Raw genomic sequence first — 15,814 nt, forward strand, 5'->3', positions numbered from 1 at the left:
TGAGTAAATACAGACTGGTTGTGAATGCAGTATCTTGTACATGAGTGTTATCTTGAATGAAAAGTCATCTGAATGTTAAGAGATGAAGCTAAACTGAATTAAATTAGCATTCTATTTCCTTCTGAGTGACAACAATATTTTGAGTAGGTTTAAAATCAGTTTCTTGCTGTGTAGACTTAGATAAGTTATTTAACTCCCTGATTTTTCTTCTCTCTGCTGTTTGTTGAATCCTGCCTATATTGTACGAAGTGCTTGAAACCTCATGCAGATTCGCTGTGTGAGGTCCCCTGAGCTGCGTGTTCAGAGCAATGGTGCTTGATAATTTATCATTTTTCTTTAGACAATGAAGTTAGAAATTCCCAGTAAAATTTATATTAGAGCTGGAACGTTTCTGTTTTCATCTGTGAATAACAGGTCAGTTCACTTACTGATGATGATAGATGAGTTGAGCTACTGGTAGCAATAGCACCTCTGATTCAACTGTGGCAGCTGTATCAGCTGGGTTGCTGGACTTCCTCAGACTTGAATTTCCTTTTTACAGTTATTGGATAGTGGATTCTTTTGACCTGGTGAATAATGGAAGTGCTTTTCATTAGGCACTCCTAAATCTAACATGTGCACTTGGTCAGGACCATTAAGAGGTGTGAGTAGTCGCCACTGTACTTTTAACTTTCACAGGTGCAAGAGTAGAGTCACCCTGAGCCCTCTGTAAACTTTCTCCAAGAATAGCACTTACCTGTGCTTTAGCACCTACACCTTAAGATAGCTTCATGAGAGTTTCTGTGTGCACAGATGTATCTAGAGGCAAGGGATAGGTGCGGGCACATTGTTGCACTGGCATCTTAGTAGCAGTTGAACTAAACAGATCGTGCAACAATCCCATTCATTCCTGGGTGGCCTTCTTGAACATGGCTTGTGCATTAGTAGCTGGGAGTCTTTGTGTGCCAGGTTTAAGGCTGAAATACAATTACAATCGTTTTCTTTAATGCCTGAATTAATTTGTTCTGTAAAGGCAGGTTTCAGTTTGTGATGCTTGAAGCACATGTGTGTTTCTGTTCAGTCACTGTGATGCAATGCTGTCTTGTGCAGGGGGAAAGGTTGAGTCACGCCGTGGGCTGTGCATTTGCAGCGTGCCTGGAGCGAAAGCAGAAGCGAGAGAAGGAGTGTGGAGTGACTGCCACCTTTGATGCCAGCAGAACCACATTCACTAGAGAGGGGTCATTCAGGGTCACTACAGCTACTGAACAAGCAGAGAGAGAGGAAATTATGAGACAGATGCCGGATGCTAAAGGTACGGGATGCAATTTAAACAATCATCTGCAGTGAGCAGAGCCAGCACTGAGGCTCTGTGAGGATTGAAGCTGAGCAATGTCCTTACAGCATTCCCTCTCTTGAACCTTAATATGTTCTAATCATATTCCCAGACCATTGTCAGCTCACAAGATGGAAAATGTTCCCAGATTCACTCAGTATTTTCCCACATCTCCTAGAAAAGGTGCAGGTGGCTTCATATGTGAAAGCTCCTTCTGCTTTGTTTTGTCAGGCTGCTTTATGGCAGAGAACACTGTAGGTACCAGACTAAAAGTCCTTATTAGAAAATTGTTTAAAAAATACAACAAGCTTGCCAGACAGAAAGTAATCATTTATGCAGTCTAGTCCTTGTGGTAAATTAACCGAAAATGATATGCATTTTTCCTAGAAAAGAATGTATTTTTATCTTGATTTTTAAGGTAGGTTACAGACTCTATGTATACAGCTGTACTGCATGAAGGAAGAACAGATCAGTTACAGAGTGCTTTCAAAAAAATCCAGAATAACCACTCCCTCCCCATAAAACACACAGGTGTTGGACTATTAATTACATTCAAAATTAGTGACTAACTGATTTGAGAGGAGATAAAATGTTCTGAAATTAGGTGAAAGTAGAACTTCTTACTCAGGTTTTGTTACAAAGCCTGGAGTTCTACGGCTAACAAAAAATTAAGTATTATAAATACTGTTTATAACCTGCTTCACAGTGAAGTCAGACTTTTGTTTCAGAGGATTTCACAGCAAGTTTTATGCTGCCTCTTGATTGTAAAACTTTAATCTTCGTTTTTATCATCCATCTGCTTGTTTCCATACGTTAGTTTCAGAATGTGCTAAATGAAGCTTAAACACAAGGCCTTTGTTACTTGAGGGCATGAGTCAAAGTCTTGACTCAGTGAAGGTGTGTGAAATCCTTTCCAAGAATTAGAAAAGTTTCACTTGAATGAGCAGCTGCAACTCATGGGTATTGAAGCTTACAAGACAATATAATTAGTTCCTTCTACCATTCCAGCTCCTCAGAAATCTCTAGTCTGACTCCTCTCTTTACCAGACTTCTAGTTATTCTGCTGATGTGTCAAAAAAAAAGTCATTGCTTTTTCTAAAATATTTGGAAAACAGTATAGGTAAAATAGAGCTCATACCAGGATATTGTCCTTCTGTGTTGATGGAACTGTGTTTGTTGCCCCCAAAGCCAATTCATTTATGAGTGGGAAAGTTTTCCTAGAGGTGGAAAAATCTCCCCATTGCAATTTTAATCATAAGTGTCATGATTTAAACAAATCTTAATCCTGCATTTCTGCCATAAGGCCTGTCTGACAGGAGTATCGTGGTGCTGTGCAAAGCCCTGCAAAATGAAGCAGCTGACTTGAAGTTGGAGGATCTTCCACTGCAACTAACTCATGATTGAGTAGTAGCATTGCAGCTAAATTCAGTACAGGAGTGACACAGGAACTCCTTGCAAATGTGTTTTGTGTTAGCAAGGCCTGTCAGCTCAGAGGCTGAATCTGCCTTGCAGCACATTTCCCTCTACCTGTGATGTATTTCCTGGAGGAGCTGAGAGCTGCAGCCCGGCCTGTTAATTGCTGCTGCTGCCTTTGGCCTGCTAAAGCTTGTGCAGCGTGTCTGGCTGCTGCTGCTAATTCTGCAGGGCTGGGAGGGTGGTTTTTAAAAGAGGGTCCTGGAGCTGTGTTCTGTTCCCTGCTGCTGCTAAGTTGTGCTGCTCACTTAATACAGTTGGTGATAATATTTTGTCCATGGTTGTGTATGAGACAAAGTAAAGCTCTCAAATACACAGTATATTTTTCAGTCTTAACCATAAGTGAATTACAAGTATTTCTGGAGCTGGGATCTCAGAAAGAAATCAGAAAGAATACAGATGTAAGGCCATACTTTCTAGGGAGTGGCTTGCCTTAGAAAGCTGTGGGGCTTTGATATGTGTCAGGTGATGTGGTGAAGACAATGGAGGTATACAGAAATTGTGTTTCTGCTGTGCTATTAGAAACTCACTTGCAAGAGTGCTAGTTATGCAAACTCCTGCAATTTCTCTTTTCAAAACAAATGGCAATACAGGTAGGCAGCTGAACAGTACTTTGCTTTACTCTTCTAACCTCACCCTGTTTCCTCCAGCAGTTGAAACAGAAGTGAAAACAGTAGCACCAGGTGCTGCACCAAACAATACTGCCCCCTCTTCTGGCTCACCGACCTCTCCTACTGCTGAAGTTGCCGCCTCTGTGGATAAAGAAACGAGCAACCCCCACGCGATCCCGCGGCGGCACGCCCCCATAGAGCAGCTTGCCAGGCAGGGCTCTTTCAGGGGCTTCCCCGCCCTGAGCCAAAAGATGTCTCCTTTTAAACGCCAGTTGTCTTTGCGGATAAATGAGCTGCCTTCAACAGTGCAAAGGAAGACTGACTTCCCCATGAAAAACTCAGGTAAAACTAAATGGTTCCAGTGAAACATTGCCTTAAATCGTCCCTTCCCTTCCCTTCCCTTCCCTTCCCTTCCCTTCCCTTCCCTTCCCTTCCCTTCCCTTCCCTTCCCTTCCCTTCCCTTCCCTTCCCTTCCCTTCCCTTCCCTTCCCTTCCCTTCCCTTCCCTTCCCTTCCCTTCCCTTCCCTTCCCTTCCCGTTTCAAGTAACTCCTTATTTTCTGGTAAATCCTTCTTCCTGCCTCGTGTTGATCATTTATCATGAACGAACATCACCATGTCAGAAAATTTCTGCTTTGGGAATAGGCAAGAATTTCAAATGTGGGGTTCACATGCAGAAAACAGTTCTAATTGCTATCTGAAGTATTGGAGCACAGCTTGAGGTGTTCCAGAAATGGGTGTTGGTGAATTAGTAGGTTTGGCTCTTCCCTTTGAGTCACTGAACCAGTTCTTCCACTTACTGTCAGGGCATCCTGAGACACAAATCCCTTCAAGGCCTTAACCACTTGTCTTGGGATCATGTGATGCTCTTCTGTAGTCTGTCCTTCTGTCTGTCTGAATTCTTTCTGAGAGCAATGAAATTGCTCTTCACATTTCATTAAGAGAATCTACCTGTTTAGGTGGTACAGCTGGCTGTATCAGTATTACGTGATACAGTCTTCACATGATGATAGTGGGGTTTTCTAAAAGTCATCCTAACATAAACTCCTGGGGTGCTCTGTAGGTTGCATAATGTCCTTGAGTTCCCTTAGCTAGGTGTTATCCTTTGGGCCAGCTGTACTCTCAGTTGGCAACAGAGCTGGTTTTAGGGTTCTAAGCTTTGAAGTAAAAGTTAGTGTGGCAAAGACAAACCCAACAAAAATCCTTAGTCTGACTTCTTTCATAATCCTTGTTTAGTGACCTGTGCTTTAAGACCAGCACTGAGCCAATCAGTTTTACAGCAGTAGTGCACTGCTCAGTAGTGATAGTCACTGAGCACACACCACAATCCTAATTTTTCATGATTCAGAACATTTCTGATGCATGTTCCCATATATGCCACTGCCAGTGCTGCTTACCGTCCCCCTGCATGCACTGTGTTGGAATATCCCTTAAAGAATCAATTTTTGGGCATGCCTCCCCCTGAATTTTAGATCTGGTGCATGTTGTGTGCAGACATTTTATGTTTCTTACACTATTTTGTGCTTGATTATGCCTGCTCATGTCAGTTCTGTGCAATGACAGACTGATGATTGATTGGTACTTTTGGAAAACACTGCCATTAGTAATAATGAGAACATCTGGTAAGCTGGCAACTTTACTCCAGATGTTACATTATCCACGTGATACTGATGCTTCATTTAAAACTGAGCATCCATTTTATCTGAGCATTCAGCTTTTGCTTTTATGATTCTAGCACAGGAACTGGGGATTTCAGCTACCACTGAACTGGAACAACCAACACTGACTCTAGACTGAACTTGCTGCTGTGCATTACTGTCAGTACATTTAAAGTTACTGTAGTTACTGTACAAGTATGTTGTTGGAACACTTAAATCTATCATAAGTATTTTCATTTCACAGAATGCCAAATCTTAGAGCCAAACCTTTGAGAAGTTTAGCACTTTAATACTGAAAGATTTAGATCTCTACTTAAACTGTAGAAAACCCTTTTTATTTTCTAATGCCAGCATCCTTTAAATCTGGAACAGCGATCTCCTTGCCCTCTTGACTTAATCACAAAATACATTAATGTGGTGTTCTATTTCAGGCCAGATCTTCAACACTAATGTTAAAAAAAAAAAGCTGTCATGCAAATCAGTAGCAAGAACATGTAGGACATAAGGGAACTAATTATATTTCAATTTCACATTAGTAGTTGTAAATTGTTTCTGTATCCTATAAACTTTCAATTTAATGAATTCTGTTTACATTTTAGTCCCAGAGGTAGAAGGGGAAACAGACAGCATTAGTGCCCTGTGCTCTCAGATCACCAGTGCTTTCAGCACACCATCAGAAGATCCTTTCTCTTCGGCCCCCATGACAAAACCAGTGACAGTAGTTGCACCACAGTCTCCTGCCTTTCAAGGTTTGTGATTTCTTTGGATGCTGGATAAGGCTTGAATGCACATAATGTTGCTTTCTAGTAACACATGGTCTTAATTTCTTGTGCAAGTCCTGTTACCAGTATTTTGGGTGAATGCATCCTGCTTTATTCATCTTGTCTGTTTAATTTTTCTGTGGTTTTGTTTTTAACAATAAGTTCATGCACCTACCACACAGTAGTTACCTCTAAAAGGAACTGGCTTTGAGGTAATGGCTATTTTATCATTCTGCCTCCTGAACTGCATAGGAGTGTGTCACAGGAACCAAATCTCGCAAGGGAAGGGATTTTATGCTACCACAATTACTGTTTTTTACACAAATTCTTAGATAAGTTGTGGAAAAATGCCAGCTATAGAACTCATAGCAGCCATTGGTATTCATTTCACTGCTATGCTTTTATAGAAGTTGTGTGAAAAAAGAACCTCTCCATGTTAATTGTAGTTATTGTTACTTTGTATCTACAAAGTGTTTTTTTTTTAATCTAAAATTAACTGTACAATAACTACTGGTGAGCCATATCTCTTCCTTATAGGAACAACAAATTTAACTTCAGTCAGTCATCAGAACTCAAGGCCTCCAAATGGACATCAAAATCCACCATCCCATGATTCTTTTAACAAGTGTTGGCTTGGTGAAATGAGATTTACTCTCTGTATTGGCTGTCAGTCCAGTTTGGCTAATTACCCGAACTCCTGTCATGTGGAAGTGTCTAAAAGTGTTGTATGTGGATAGGTATGACCCAGCCCACTAATACTCCAGTCACGTGCATGCCTTGCATGAATTAATCGCACTGATGTTGTCTGCTCCCATTTTAGTTAATGGCACTGCCTCTGCCTTCTGTGTGCTTGCTGCTAAACCATCCCAAGCTGCTGTAGTGTCCACAGCTATGCCAGTTCGTGAAACCAATCCTTGGGCTCATGCTCCTGCTGCTAATACTGGAGCTGCGGCCGTGGTCGCTGGTAAGAGTGGAAGTAGATCTGGTGCACTGCTATAAGAACTTGGATCAAAAGCATAATTGAGCCCCGGAGACAATTGTCAGTGCCCCTTAATGGCAAGTGGAAGGAACAGGAACAAAAGCTGGAAGTAGTAGCGTTTTGCACGAGTGGATGGAGGGAAACGATGAATTTGCTGGTGCTAGGTCTGTAACCTGGACTGATTCTTATTTTAGCAGCATTTTATAAAATCAGTGCTTAAAAAGGAAGTAATGAAGTTGTATGCAAATTTGTGTGTATAAAAGGGAAAGAGTCTGTGTATCCAAAAAAATTTTGTGTGTTCTTTTCACTCATGTACATAAGGAGGGATTAAGTGTGTTGCTTAAAGGCTTAGAGGTTCATTTCTTCTGTTTAGTAAGTTTAGTGTGTCCCTCCAGGCCTTGTCTGCACTGTGTAAGGTGAAATAGTCACCCATGTGGGCACATAGGCTAGAAGGCTGCAATCTGAGTTACTTCATGTCATGGTGTAAGCGCCACTCCACGAGAGAAACTTGGCTAGTGAAACAGTAGGTTCTGCTTGGCCTTGTAAGAGCACCAGACTTTGTCTGTAAAACAGTTTCTTAGACCTTTGTGTTCCGAGTCCACCAGTCCTGAGCTGTGCATTCAGAAACTGATACTTCCCAGTTAGGGGGATTAGTGATTGTGGACCAGATCATTGCCACCAAGTTATGAGTGCAGGCAGCAGCTTTCCTCTGTACCCTAAAGTCTTAGATGTCTGCTAAGAAGAAAAAAAAAACATAAATCTCCACTTTAGTGAAGAAGCACTTACCTACGTCATCTTGAAGAATGTCTTCCTAGATCAGAACAGTACAGTGGATGCATAAAGATGCTTCCAATGGTGGGAGCATCTTTCAGCCATGTCACTGTGTGTTCTTGTGTACGCCCTCCAGTCTTTCTAACCAATAGAAGGATGAGGAGTGGAAATATTAGTGACTTGTCCATGCTTTCCCTCCCAGGCACCGAATGGAGCAGCACCTCCTCAGGTGCGGCCTCACCGAGTCTCTTCCAAGGAAATCACAGACGTACTCCCTCAGAGGCAGACCGCTGGTTGGAAGAGGTCTCAAAGACTGTCAGAGCCCAACAGCAGCCAACCTCAGCCCCAGCCCCACAGCCACTGCTCCAGCCTCCTCCAGCAGCTCCAGCCTCCCAGTCGGCACCAGCCTTCCCGGTCAGCACCTTCATCGCGCCTCAGCCTGTGCCGGTGGGCGTGGTACCGCCCATGCAGCCGGCATTTATTCCGGCTCAGCCCTACGCTGTAGCGAATGGGATGACCTATGCAGCCCCAAGCGTCCCTGTGGTCGGGATCACACCTTCCCAGATGGTGGCCAACGTCTTTGGTACTGCCAGCCACGCTCCAGCGGCCCACCCGCACCAGTCCCCCAGCCTGGCGAAGCAGCAGTCGGTCCCTCAGTACGACAGCGGCAGCGCCACCGCCAGCCCCTTCTTCCACCCGCCCGCGCAGCACAACGGCTCCGCCGCCTTCAACGGCGTGGAGGGCGGCAAGTGGGCCGCCGAGGACAGGCACGCGCAGCCCGGCCCGCAGCTCGACCCCTTCGAGGCGCAGTGGGCGGCTCTGGAGGGCAAGGCCAAGCAGCGCACCAACCCCTCCCCCACCAACCCCTTCTCCAGTGACCTACAGAAAACATTCGAGATCGAACTCTGAGCGCTCCGGGGGGGCGATAAATTGTACATTAGGCTAGAGGGATAAAGGGAGCGGAGGGGACTGTTTCTGATCAGTTTGCTTTGATAATCCCAACGGTCCCTTCAAATAAAAATGGGTTAGAAAGAGGGAGCAATTTTGGGGAGGATGGAAACACGCAGAGAATTTAATGTGCAGTTTTTAAAAGGAATCCTGGAGCCACCCCAGTCTGCATTCCCTCGTCTCTTGGAAAGCTGGAAGTCAAATGGAGCGAAGGAAGGCACCCAGTCCCAAAGCCTGTTCTGCAGAAACATCAATCATCTCACAGAGAGGAAGGTAGATGTTTGTACCTGTGTCCTCCTGATGCCCTGCAAGCCCTGGATGTTCCCCCTCAGGGAAAAATTGGGTAGGGTGGGGGGTGGATATGGGTGGGATGTTGTCACCTTAGCAAAAGCTAGGTTTGTGGAAAAAGTTGAGCTTCCATTTTGAGTAACAAAGTGAATATTATATGTAAAGAATAAAGTAAAGCCAAAATCTTTATTTTTATGCATTTAGAATATTTTAAATAGTTGGATATTAAAAGCTGTATGAGTTGTAAGTAATCTTGCCAAAGGTTAAAAAACAAGGGGGTTGGATGTAAGAAATTGTACATAAGATTGATTTATCGCTGATTCTTATAGTAAGTAATATTGGGGGGTGGAAAAAGGGGCTCTAGCTTGTTCTTGTATCTGTTCATTGTAAGTAGCATATTGCAACAACAATCACAACCAATAAGTCATTATATCGTAGTTTTAAATAAAGAAAATTAAAGAACAGTATTGTCATGGTTTGAAAACCATGGGGAGAATTTACTGTTTTTTATTGGAATCAGTCTACATATTCTATATAGTATGGATTTTTTTCCTTTCATATATTGCTGCAGTTTCTTTGTCTTAATCTATTGGTTCTAACACTACTGTGACAACTTACTGCCATCATATCTACATCCTGGGGCTACCTGGGAAACCATTTTTGTTTGTCTGTCAATAGTTCTTAGAGGTTTTTAACTTTGGTTTTATTTTTTCCCACTGATTTGTGAAACCTTGTGGTTAAGGCTGCAGCTAGTCCAGGTTCTGCCTCTGGTGACTTGTGAAAACCATCTCATTTTAACTTTACTTTTAAACTTTGGCCTTACAAGCAAATGTAAGTTATATATATTTGTACTGATGATTTATAATCTGCTTTAACAGAAATAAATGTTGGTGGTAGAAGCACTGTCTGTGAGAGACTTATTTCCCACACTAATTCAGTTTCAGCATTTGCCCTTCTGGGTATCTTCTGTCGTGTAAGGTGGATGTGGATCAGCACATCCACCTTACACGACAGGCTGCTTAGGCTGCTTGCTTACCTAGCAGCCTAAGAATAATATCTTAACACCTCTCATTTTCTACAGCCTGTTAGGTTGCATTGAACTTTAAAACTGAATTTCAAAATATCCTTGTGATGCATTAACACTTAAAGCTCTAAAATAGAGGCCTTTATTGAAGACATCAGATTCTGGGTTTGCAGAATTTAGTGTTTTCTATCACTAAATATTTACAAAGAGACAATTCAGTAGCATTCAGTAATGGCAAAAAGGAAAACTCTTTCCTTCCCCTACTATTAGAAAGAGCCATATGAGATAATGAGGTATGTTCACCTCTTCTCCATTCTTCCACTGCGTTGATATCTACCCTGTTTGTGTGACTGGTTCTTACCACATTCTTATGGGCACCACGTCAGTTTAGACACAAGGAAAAAAGTCAGACTCCTTAAGGGGAATAAACACTGCCTTTGTTAGCCCTCAGATTTGAGCTTGCCAGCAGTTTCCATTTCCAGGCAAGTACAGTGAGTCTTACAGTGACAGTCTAGAAAATTACAACTTATGACATTACAAATTCTTACCTGTGTTCAGTATGGTATGAATAGTAATGCAAACACTCCCTGTGGAATTTGAGTTGGTGTCAATGGCTTTTTCAGTTTTCAAAAAGCAAACAAGTATTTGTAGACATTTACAGTAGGAGAGAAAGCAGCTAGTTATGTATCTTTCACAGTAAGGGCCCCAAGATCAAGCTGAAAATAGCCCAGTATAGCTACACCCTTCTCCTGCCCTGGAGATAAGCACTTCCTACAACCCATTGTTTAGAGAAAAAAACTAACATCTTGATTCTCACATAAAAAAGTAAACCTTGAGTAGGTGATTAAGTGGTACTGCAGAGAGGGAGAAGCTGATCTCATCAGAAGAAATGCAAAGATCCTTTCGTTAACTTGATGCCATGGATTTACAGCAGGGAGCTGCATGCCTGTCAATCCCACCTTTACTGCCATGGCTATGCAGCTGAAAGGAGGTCAGCATCAACTCTGCGCTAGCCAGAGTACTTCCAGTGTTAAAGTCCTCCCCATCAGCAGGCAGGGGGCTGCTACACCCTAAGGAGTCTGGAGAAAGCACTTCCTGGCCCCATCTTATAAACCACGGAGTTCAAATGACAGGTGACAACACAGAATATTTAAATATTCTAAAAATAAGGCCTCTGGCCTCTTAGAAAGGGATTTTATAGAACTGGTTACTTACTCTGGGACAAAAGGGTCTGACACGTCCACAATCGACTTCCAACCATGCTCCTGAGCAGAGCCTGACTACCCCTTGATGTCACACTTGGAACAGAGAGGGCTTCAAAATGACTGGAATTTACAGAGTGTTTGATTGGTCCCTGATCTCCAAAGGCAAAAATCGGATCATTTACTAAAATGGTAAAATATCCCATACAGACACACAGAGAAAAAGGTGCTGCTCTGAGATGTTAAATGGAAAAACATGTACAAACACAAGTGGATGTTTTCAGGACCATCTTATCATTCTTAAATAGCCAATAATTTCAAACCTTATACTGTACTGCCTGCCCTGCATTCCAGCAGAGGATTTTTCCCTAATCAAATTAAAGGGTCTTAAATGCAAAATAAGGTCTTTTGTATCTCCTAGCAAACAGAATCTGTCAGCCCACAGAAGGACCCGGCCCCAAATCACTGTGACTGTCACCTGCCTCTTCTGTACTGGATTGCTTGTAGACTTTGCTGTTTGTTGGCATCCTAGAGCAGTGTGTTCAGTCCTGAACCATATCTGTGCTGATTTAGCTGCATTTCTTAAAAGCCTTAAAGTAACACAAGAAGAAGACAAAAGTAGAAAACCCAATCCTCCATCCCCCAAACCAAAATACCAACAACCTCCTTTATACCTACATCTATGCAAATAATACATGGGTAATGTTGCTAATAATTATGATCAACCCATCCAAGTCTAGAATGAGGAAGAAGGGGACTGTCAGGACTGATGCTACGGTAGAACAGTAGTGTGAAGGCCGTAAAAGAATCCTTTTGCTCAAAAGTAATTCAATTTTGAGATACAGAAGATGCTCAAGGCCTTTCCTGGTTTAACATGATATAATCATAATATAATCTCACCTCCCCACCCCTAATGCCTGAGATTTTCAGAGCCCCAGATGAGGGAGAGTGGTAACACTTGTTGCCACTCCATATTGGTCTTGAAATGAAGGATGCTTTTCAGCTACAGCTGCTCTGCATCTGAAAGTCCTAACTTGTTAGCCTGTAGCAGCAGGCATCAGCTCAGGCCACATGCAGAGCCAGGCTTTCTTGGATTTAACTGAGACTAGAGCAGATTCTTGGGAGGTGTGTTCTGGCAAGTGAAATGCCCCTACACACGTATTTCTATGGGTTTATTATTGGCCCCTGCCCAAACTCAGCACAACATCAGAACAGCACAGTTCCGGCTCAGGGGAAAAAGATTACCTGCTGAGCCTTCCTAGAATGAGTGCCATATAAACTGCAGCATCTCAGAACAGGTAACAGTGTTGGTATATTCATCTAAATTACCCCTAGCATTCAGGAAGGGCTAAAAGTAGTTTTCTATTTTGTCTTGGTAGCTTTCTGTGAAGCCTTCCTTCTGCATTTCACTCCAAAGCTGATTGCAGTTAAGTAGAAACCAAAGTGACCCTACTAGAAATTTGTCTAAGGTCTGCTGGAATAAAACAGTTACAGTATCATGACATTACAGCTGCATCCCCAGAGCCAGTAATCTCCTAGGACCTGAACACTAATTTTGTATGCATCAAGCTGTTTCTCGTGGCCAGAGTCCTTTGCATTTAGATGGAAAGTGCTCCCCAGGAGCACTTGTTCAGCAAAACTCATTGGAGGAACAAATGTTCATGGCTCATTAGTGCTTCAGTTGAAATGGTTCAGGCCCATCTTCAAACACTTCAGAGATTATGTTTTTAAGGGCACTTCTCTCTTGCTTGTATGAAGTCTCTCCCTCTTTCATGCTGGTCATCTGCCTTCTCTAGCCACATCATCCTTACATCCCTATTCTCATCTGGTTTCTGTGAATGACACCAACTACTCTTAAGAGATGGATTAGGTACAGCAAGGCATACAGGGGAAAAGGAGTTTACAATAAACCTGAGGGTGATGGGTCTCCCACCTTTGAACATTTACACTCACTACACGCTGTTCAGTTCACCCTTGTGGGCTTTCCAGCAGGGCAGAGTTCCTAGAACTGTCCCACGCAGTAAAAGAACAGAGTTGAGACCTCCAGTCTTGTCATTGGCCCCTGTGGCGGTGGCTGTCACCCGCGGGGGTGCGGGGGGCTGCCCTGGGGGCGGTGGCGGGCGCAGCTGGCGCAGCAGAAGCTGGAATAGTACTCGTTACCACAGAGCTGGGCCTGCAGGATCAGGTCACAGTTGGCAAGGTGGGGCTGGTCCAAGCACTCTCTGCTCAGGTCCACAATATGACTCGCAGTAGCTGCCGCCAAACAAAGGGTGAACCAGCTGTAAATTTATCCTCAGATTGCTATTCCATCGCAAAAGACACAGCATGTTCCTGCTTCCTCCACCCCACCAGTTCTAAATTTAGTCCAACATCAAGAAGGAGAGATGAGTTTCAAGGTGAAACAGACACCTCTGGTGAGATAGAGGAGTAAAATGCAGTTTCCAGGGAGAGGACAGACCACTCCATCTACCCTCTCTATAAAGATAGCTGGATGGTGTCTAAAGTCCAACTACAAATCATGCAACCAACTATTTGGTCAAGCAACTATGGCATTTTGGCTTCAGGAAGTTAATTAGGCTCCCAGTGCCCTGGTCAGGGGGTGTTTCCAGCATCCTGCTTTTCTGTCCATGGGCTCTTGAGGCAGCACGACCCAGAGGCTCCTGCTGCTCCCCAAAGCCCGAGGCTGGTGCTGGACTGGCACACACAATGGACGCAATAGCGGCCAGGGGCTGGGCACTGTGCTGGGGGAAGCAGGAAGGCTGGGGGAAGCAGGAAGGCTGGGAGAAGCAGGAAGGCTGGGGGAAGCAGGAAGGCTGGGCTGGACTCACTGCTAGGCCGGCTCCTCAGCACCTTCACCTCCGAGCTGGCGCTGACCGAGCTGCTGCCTCTGTAGGCGCTGCATGTGTAGGATCCCTCGTCAGCCTCTTGGACGTTGCTGATAGTCAGGCTTCCATCCTGGGACAGGTGGATGTGGTGGCCATCCCCCCACATGGGAACTCCGTTCCTGTGGTAAAAAACAAAATATTTCACTATTGCCACCCATGGGTGCTAAAGGAGCTTCCTGTGCTCTTTGGAAAATGATGTTCTGTGAAAGGGGTGATTTTTTACAAGTTCAGCAGGAAGGAAGAAATCTTTTGCACAACCTGGCCCTGCAGTTGGGTGGTAACATGAGCCTGAGTCAGTCTGCATCCGTTGCCCAGTGTCTGCGTGGGAGGTAGCTGAGTCTGTGTGCTCTGTGCAAAGACATTGCCCTTTCTGCTAGCACACATTCTTGAGGTTTGAGGAACTAAGAGAAAATCCAGTGTGCCTTTCCGTCTCTCCAGGTTGTGGTCTGGCAGTACTTGTTTGGCTGGCATTGATAGCAGCACATATTGCTTGATGAGCATATAGGGTAGTGAACAATGCACCCTCTTTCCTCTCCCTTTAAAAATTTGTTTAAAAAAACAGCAATATTGTGTCTCTGTTCAGTTCTTCCTAGAATAATCTGTGCCCAGCAGGAAAACTGCCTGAATTGTGAACTCCTGGTTACCAATGAAATGAAATTGGTTTCACTGAAAAGGGCTTCGTTACAACTCTGAAACATGCATCATTTTGTTAGGTCAAATACCAAACTTATGTATAGAAGAAAAGCTCTGTGTATGAGATGGCCTACTTCAACTTCAGTCCTAACCCTTGGAATTTCAACATTTACCCGTCCATCTCTCTGGAGAGTTTGTAAGAACGCTCCAAAGCAGAACTGATTATTTTCAAACAGCAAAAACAATCCTCACTAAACACTTGCATAAATTCAGAGATTCCTGGTAAACTATCAGGATAAGAGGACACAGCTTTTCACTTTCAAATGCTTCTAAATCTCCTTTGCTCCCACTGACAGTAAATAGAACTGTTGCAACAGGAAGCTTGGAGAAGAGGGTCCAAAATGTCTGTCACAATTAGGCAGAGAGGGTTTTTTGAAAAGCAACTAAAGCTTTTCCTCTGATTACTCATTTTCATTCATGTTATTTTCATGTCACTAGTTTTCCAGCACAGAGCCCTTCTGAACTCCATGAAATCTTAGTTTAACGTCTGATTTTCTCCTTATTTGGGTGGAACATGAACTTGATGACCCCCACACTCCACAGGGATCTTGTCCAGGATTTTTGGGTAACATCCAAGTTGATTTAAGAAAGGGTAGGTGATACTAGTTGGGGCTGATAACTGTGGTCTCTGCCATATCTGGCAGGCACCCTGCATTAATTATTTGGAGGGTAAATGACGAGGTTTAGGAAGAGAAGGAAAGAGAAGTTCCATCTCATTTTTGCTTACCTTGACCACCTTATATTCACATTGTTGCCAGTCACTGTACAATGAAGCTGAGCAGTCCCTCCCTCAGGTACCGTGATGCTTGGCAGAAGACCAGTGATCCTCAACTCTCCTGGGCCAGACGGGAAATCATCACTAATGCCACCCTCTCCCTGGGAGTAGGAGCATTCCCTCATGGGAAAAGTCCCACACATCCCATAATAAGCTAAAAGCCCCTGGGCCTTGAAACAGCATGTTTGAGGCTGTGTTGCTGCTGCTCTGGGGAATGTGGATTTCCTAGGACTTTGGCCCAAGAAAGGATAAGTAACAGAGGTCTCAAAGCTGGACACATGCATGTCACATACACAGAAGAGCCATCTCTAGTTTCTCTTGCTTTTATCCCACATCAGTGTCCCAGAAACAAGGCCCTGAGAGTCACTCTTGTTGTGCCGTCAATCCCCTTTTCCCAGCTGCTTGGAGCACTGGACACATGCAGATGACCACTGGG

The 15,814-nt window shown here is 43.8% G+C and overlaps 2 protein-coding genes across 8 annotated transcripts in view; one reads left to right on the forward strand and one right to left on the reverse strand.

Annotated features, from left to right (window-relative positions):
- The window catches only part of NUMB (NUMB endocytic adaptor protein), a 92,643-nt gene extending 82,942 nt beyond the window's left edge, over positions 1-9,701 (forward strand). For 2 of the 7 annotated variants that reach the window (XM_058807308.1, XM_058807307.1), the window contains 5 exons: positions 1,090-1,291; positions 3,436-3,738; positions 5,652-5,801; positions 6,634-6,777; positions 7,766-9,701. In XM_058807308.1, coding sequence (XP_058663291.1) covers positions 1,090-1,291; positions 3,436-3,738; positions 5,652-5,801; positions 6,634-6,777; positions 7,766-8,472 — 1,506 coding nt within the window. In that variant the 3' untranslated portion in view covers positions 8,473-9,701. The remainder of the gene's footprint in view (positions 1-1,089; positions 1,292-3,435; positions 3,739-5,651; positions 5,802-6,633; positions 6,778-7,765) is intronic. The other 5 variants (XM_058807309.1, XM_058807312.1, XM_058807310.1 and 2 more) reach the window with 3 other exon arrangements.
- The window catches only part of PAPLN (papilin, proteoglycan like sulfated glycoprotein), a 53,609-nt gene continuing 46,761 nt past the window's right edge, over positions 8,967-15,814 (reverse strand). Inside the window, exons 25-27 of the mRNA XM_058807306.1 lie at positions 15,331-15,439; positions 13,854-14,029; positions 8,967-13,278 (exon numbers count right to left, since the gene is read on the reverse strand). Coding sequence (XP_058663289.1) covers positions 13,103-13,278; positions 13,854-14,029; positions 15,331-15,439 — 461 coding nt within the window. The 3' untranslated portion in view covers positions 8,967-13,102. The remainder of the gene's footprint in view (positions 13,279-13,853; positions 14,030-15,330; positions 15,440-15,814) is intronic.

This window comes from Ammospiza caudacuta, chromosome 6 (assembly GCF_027887145.1).
Source record: "Ammospiza caudacuta isolate bAmmCau1 chromosome 6, bAmmCau1.pri, whole genome shotgun sequence".
NCBI classification, from domain to species: domain Eukaryota; kingdom Metazoa; phylum Chordata; class Aves; order Passeriformes; family Passerellidae; genus Ammospiza; species Ammospiza caudacuta.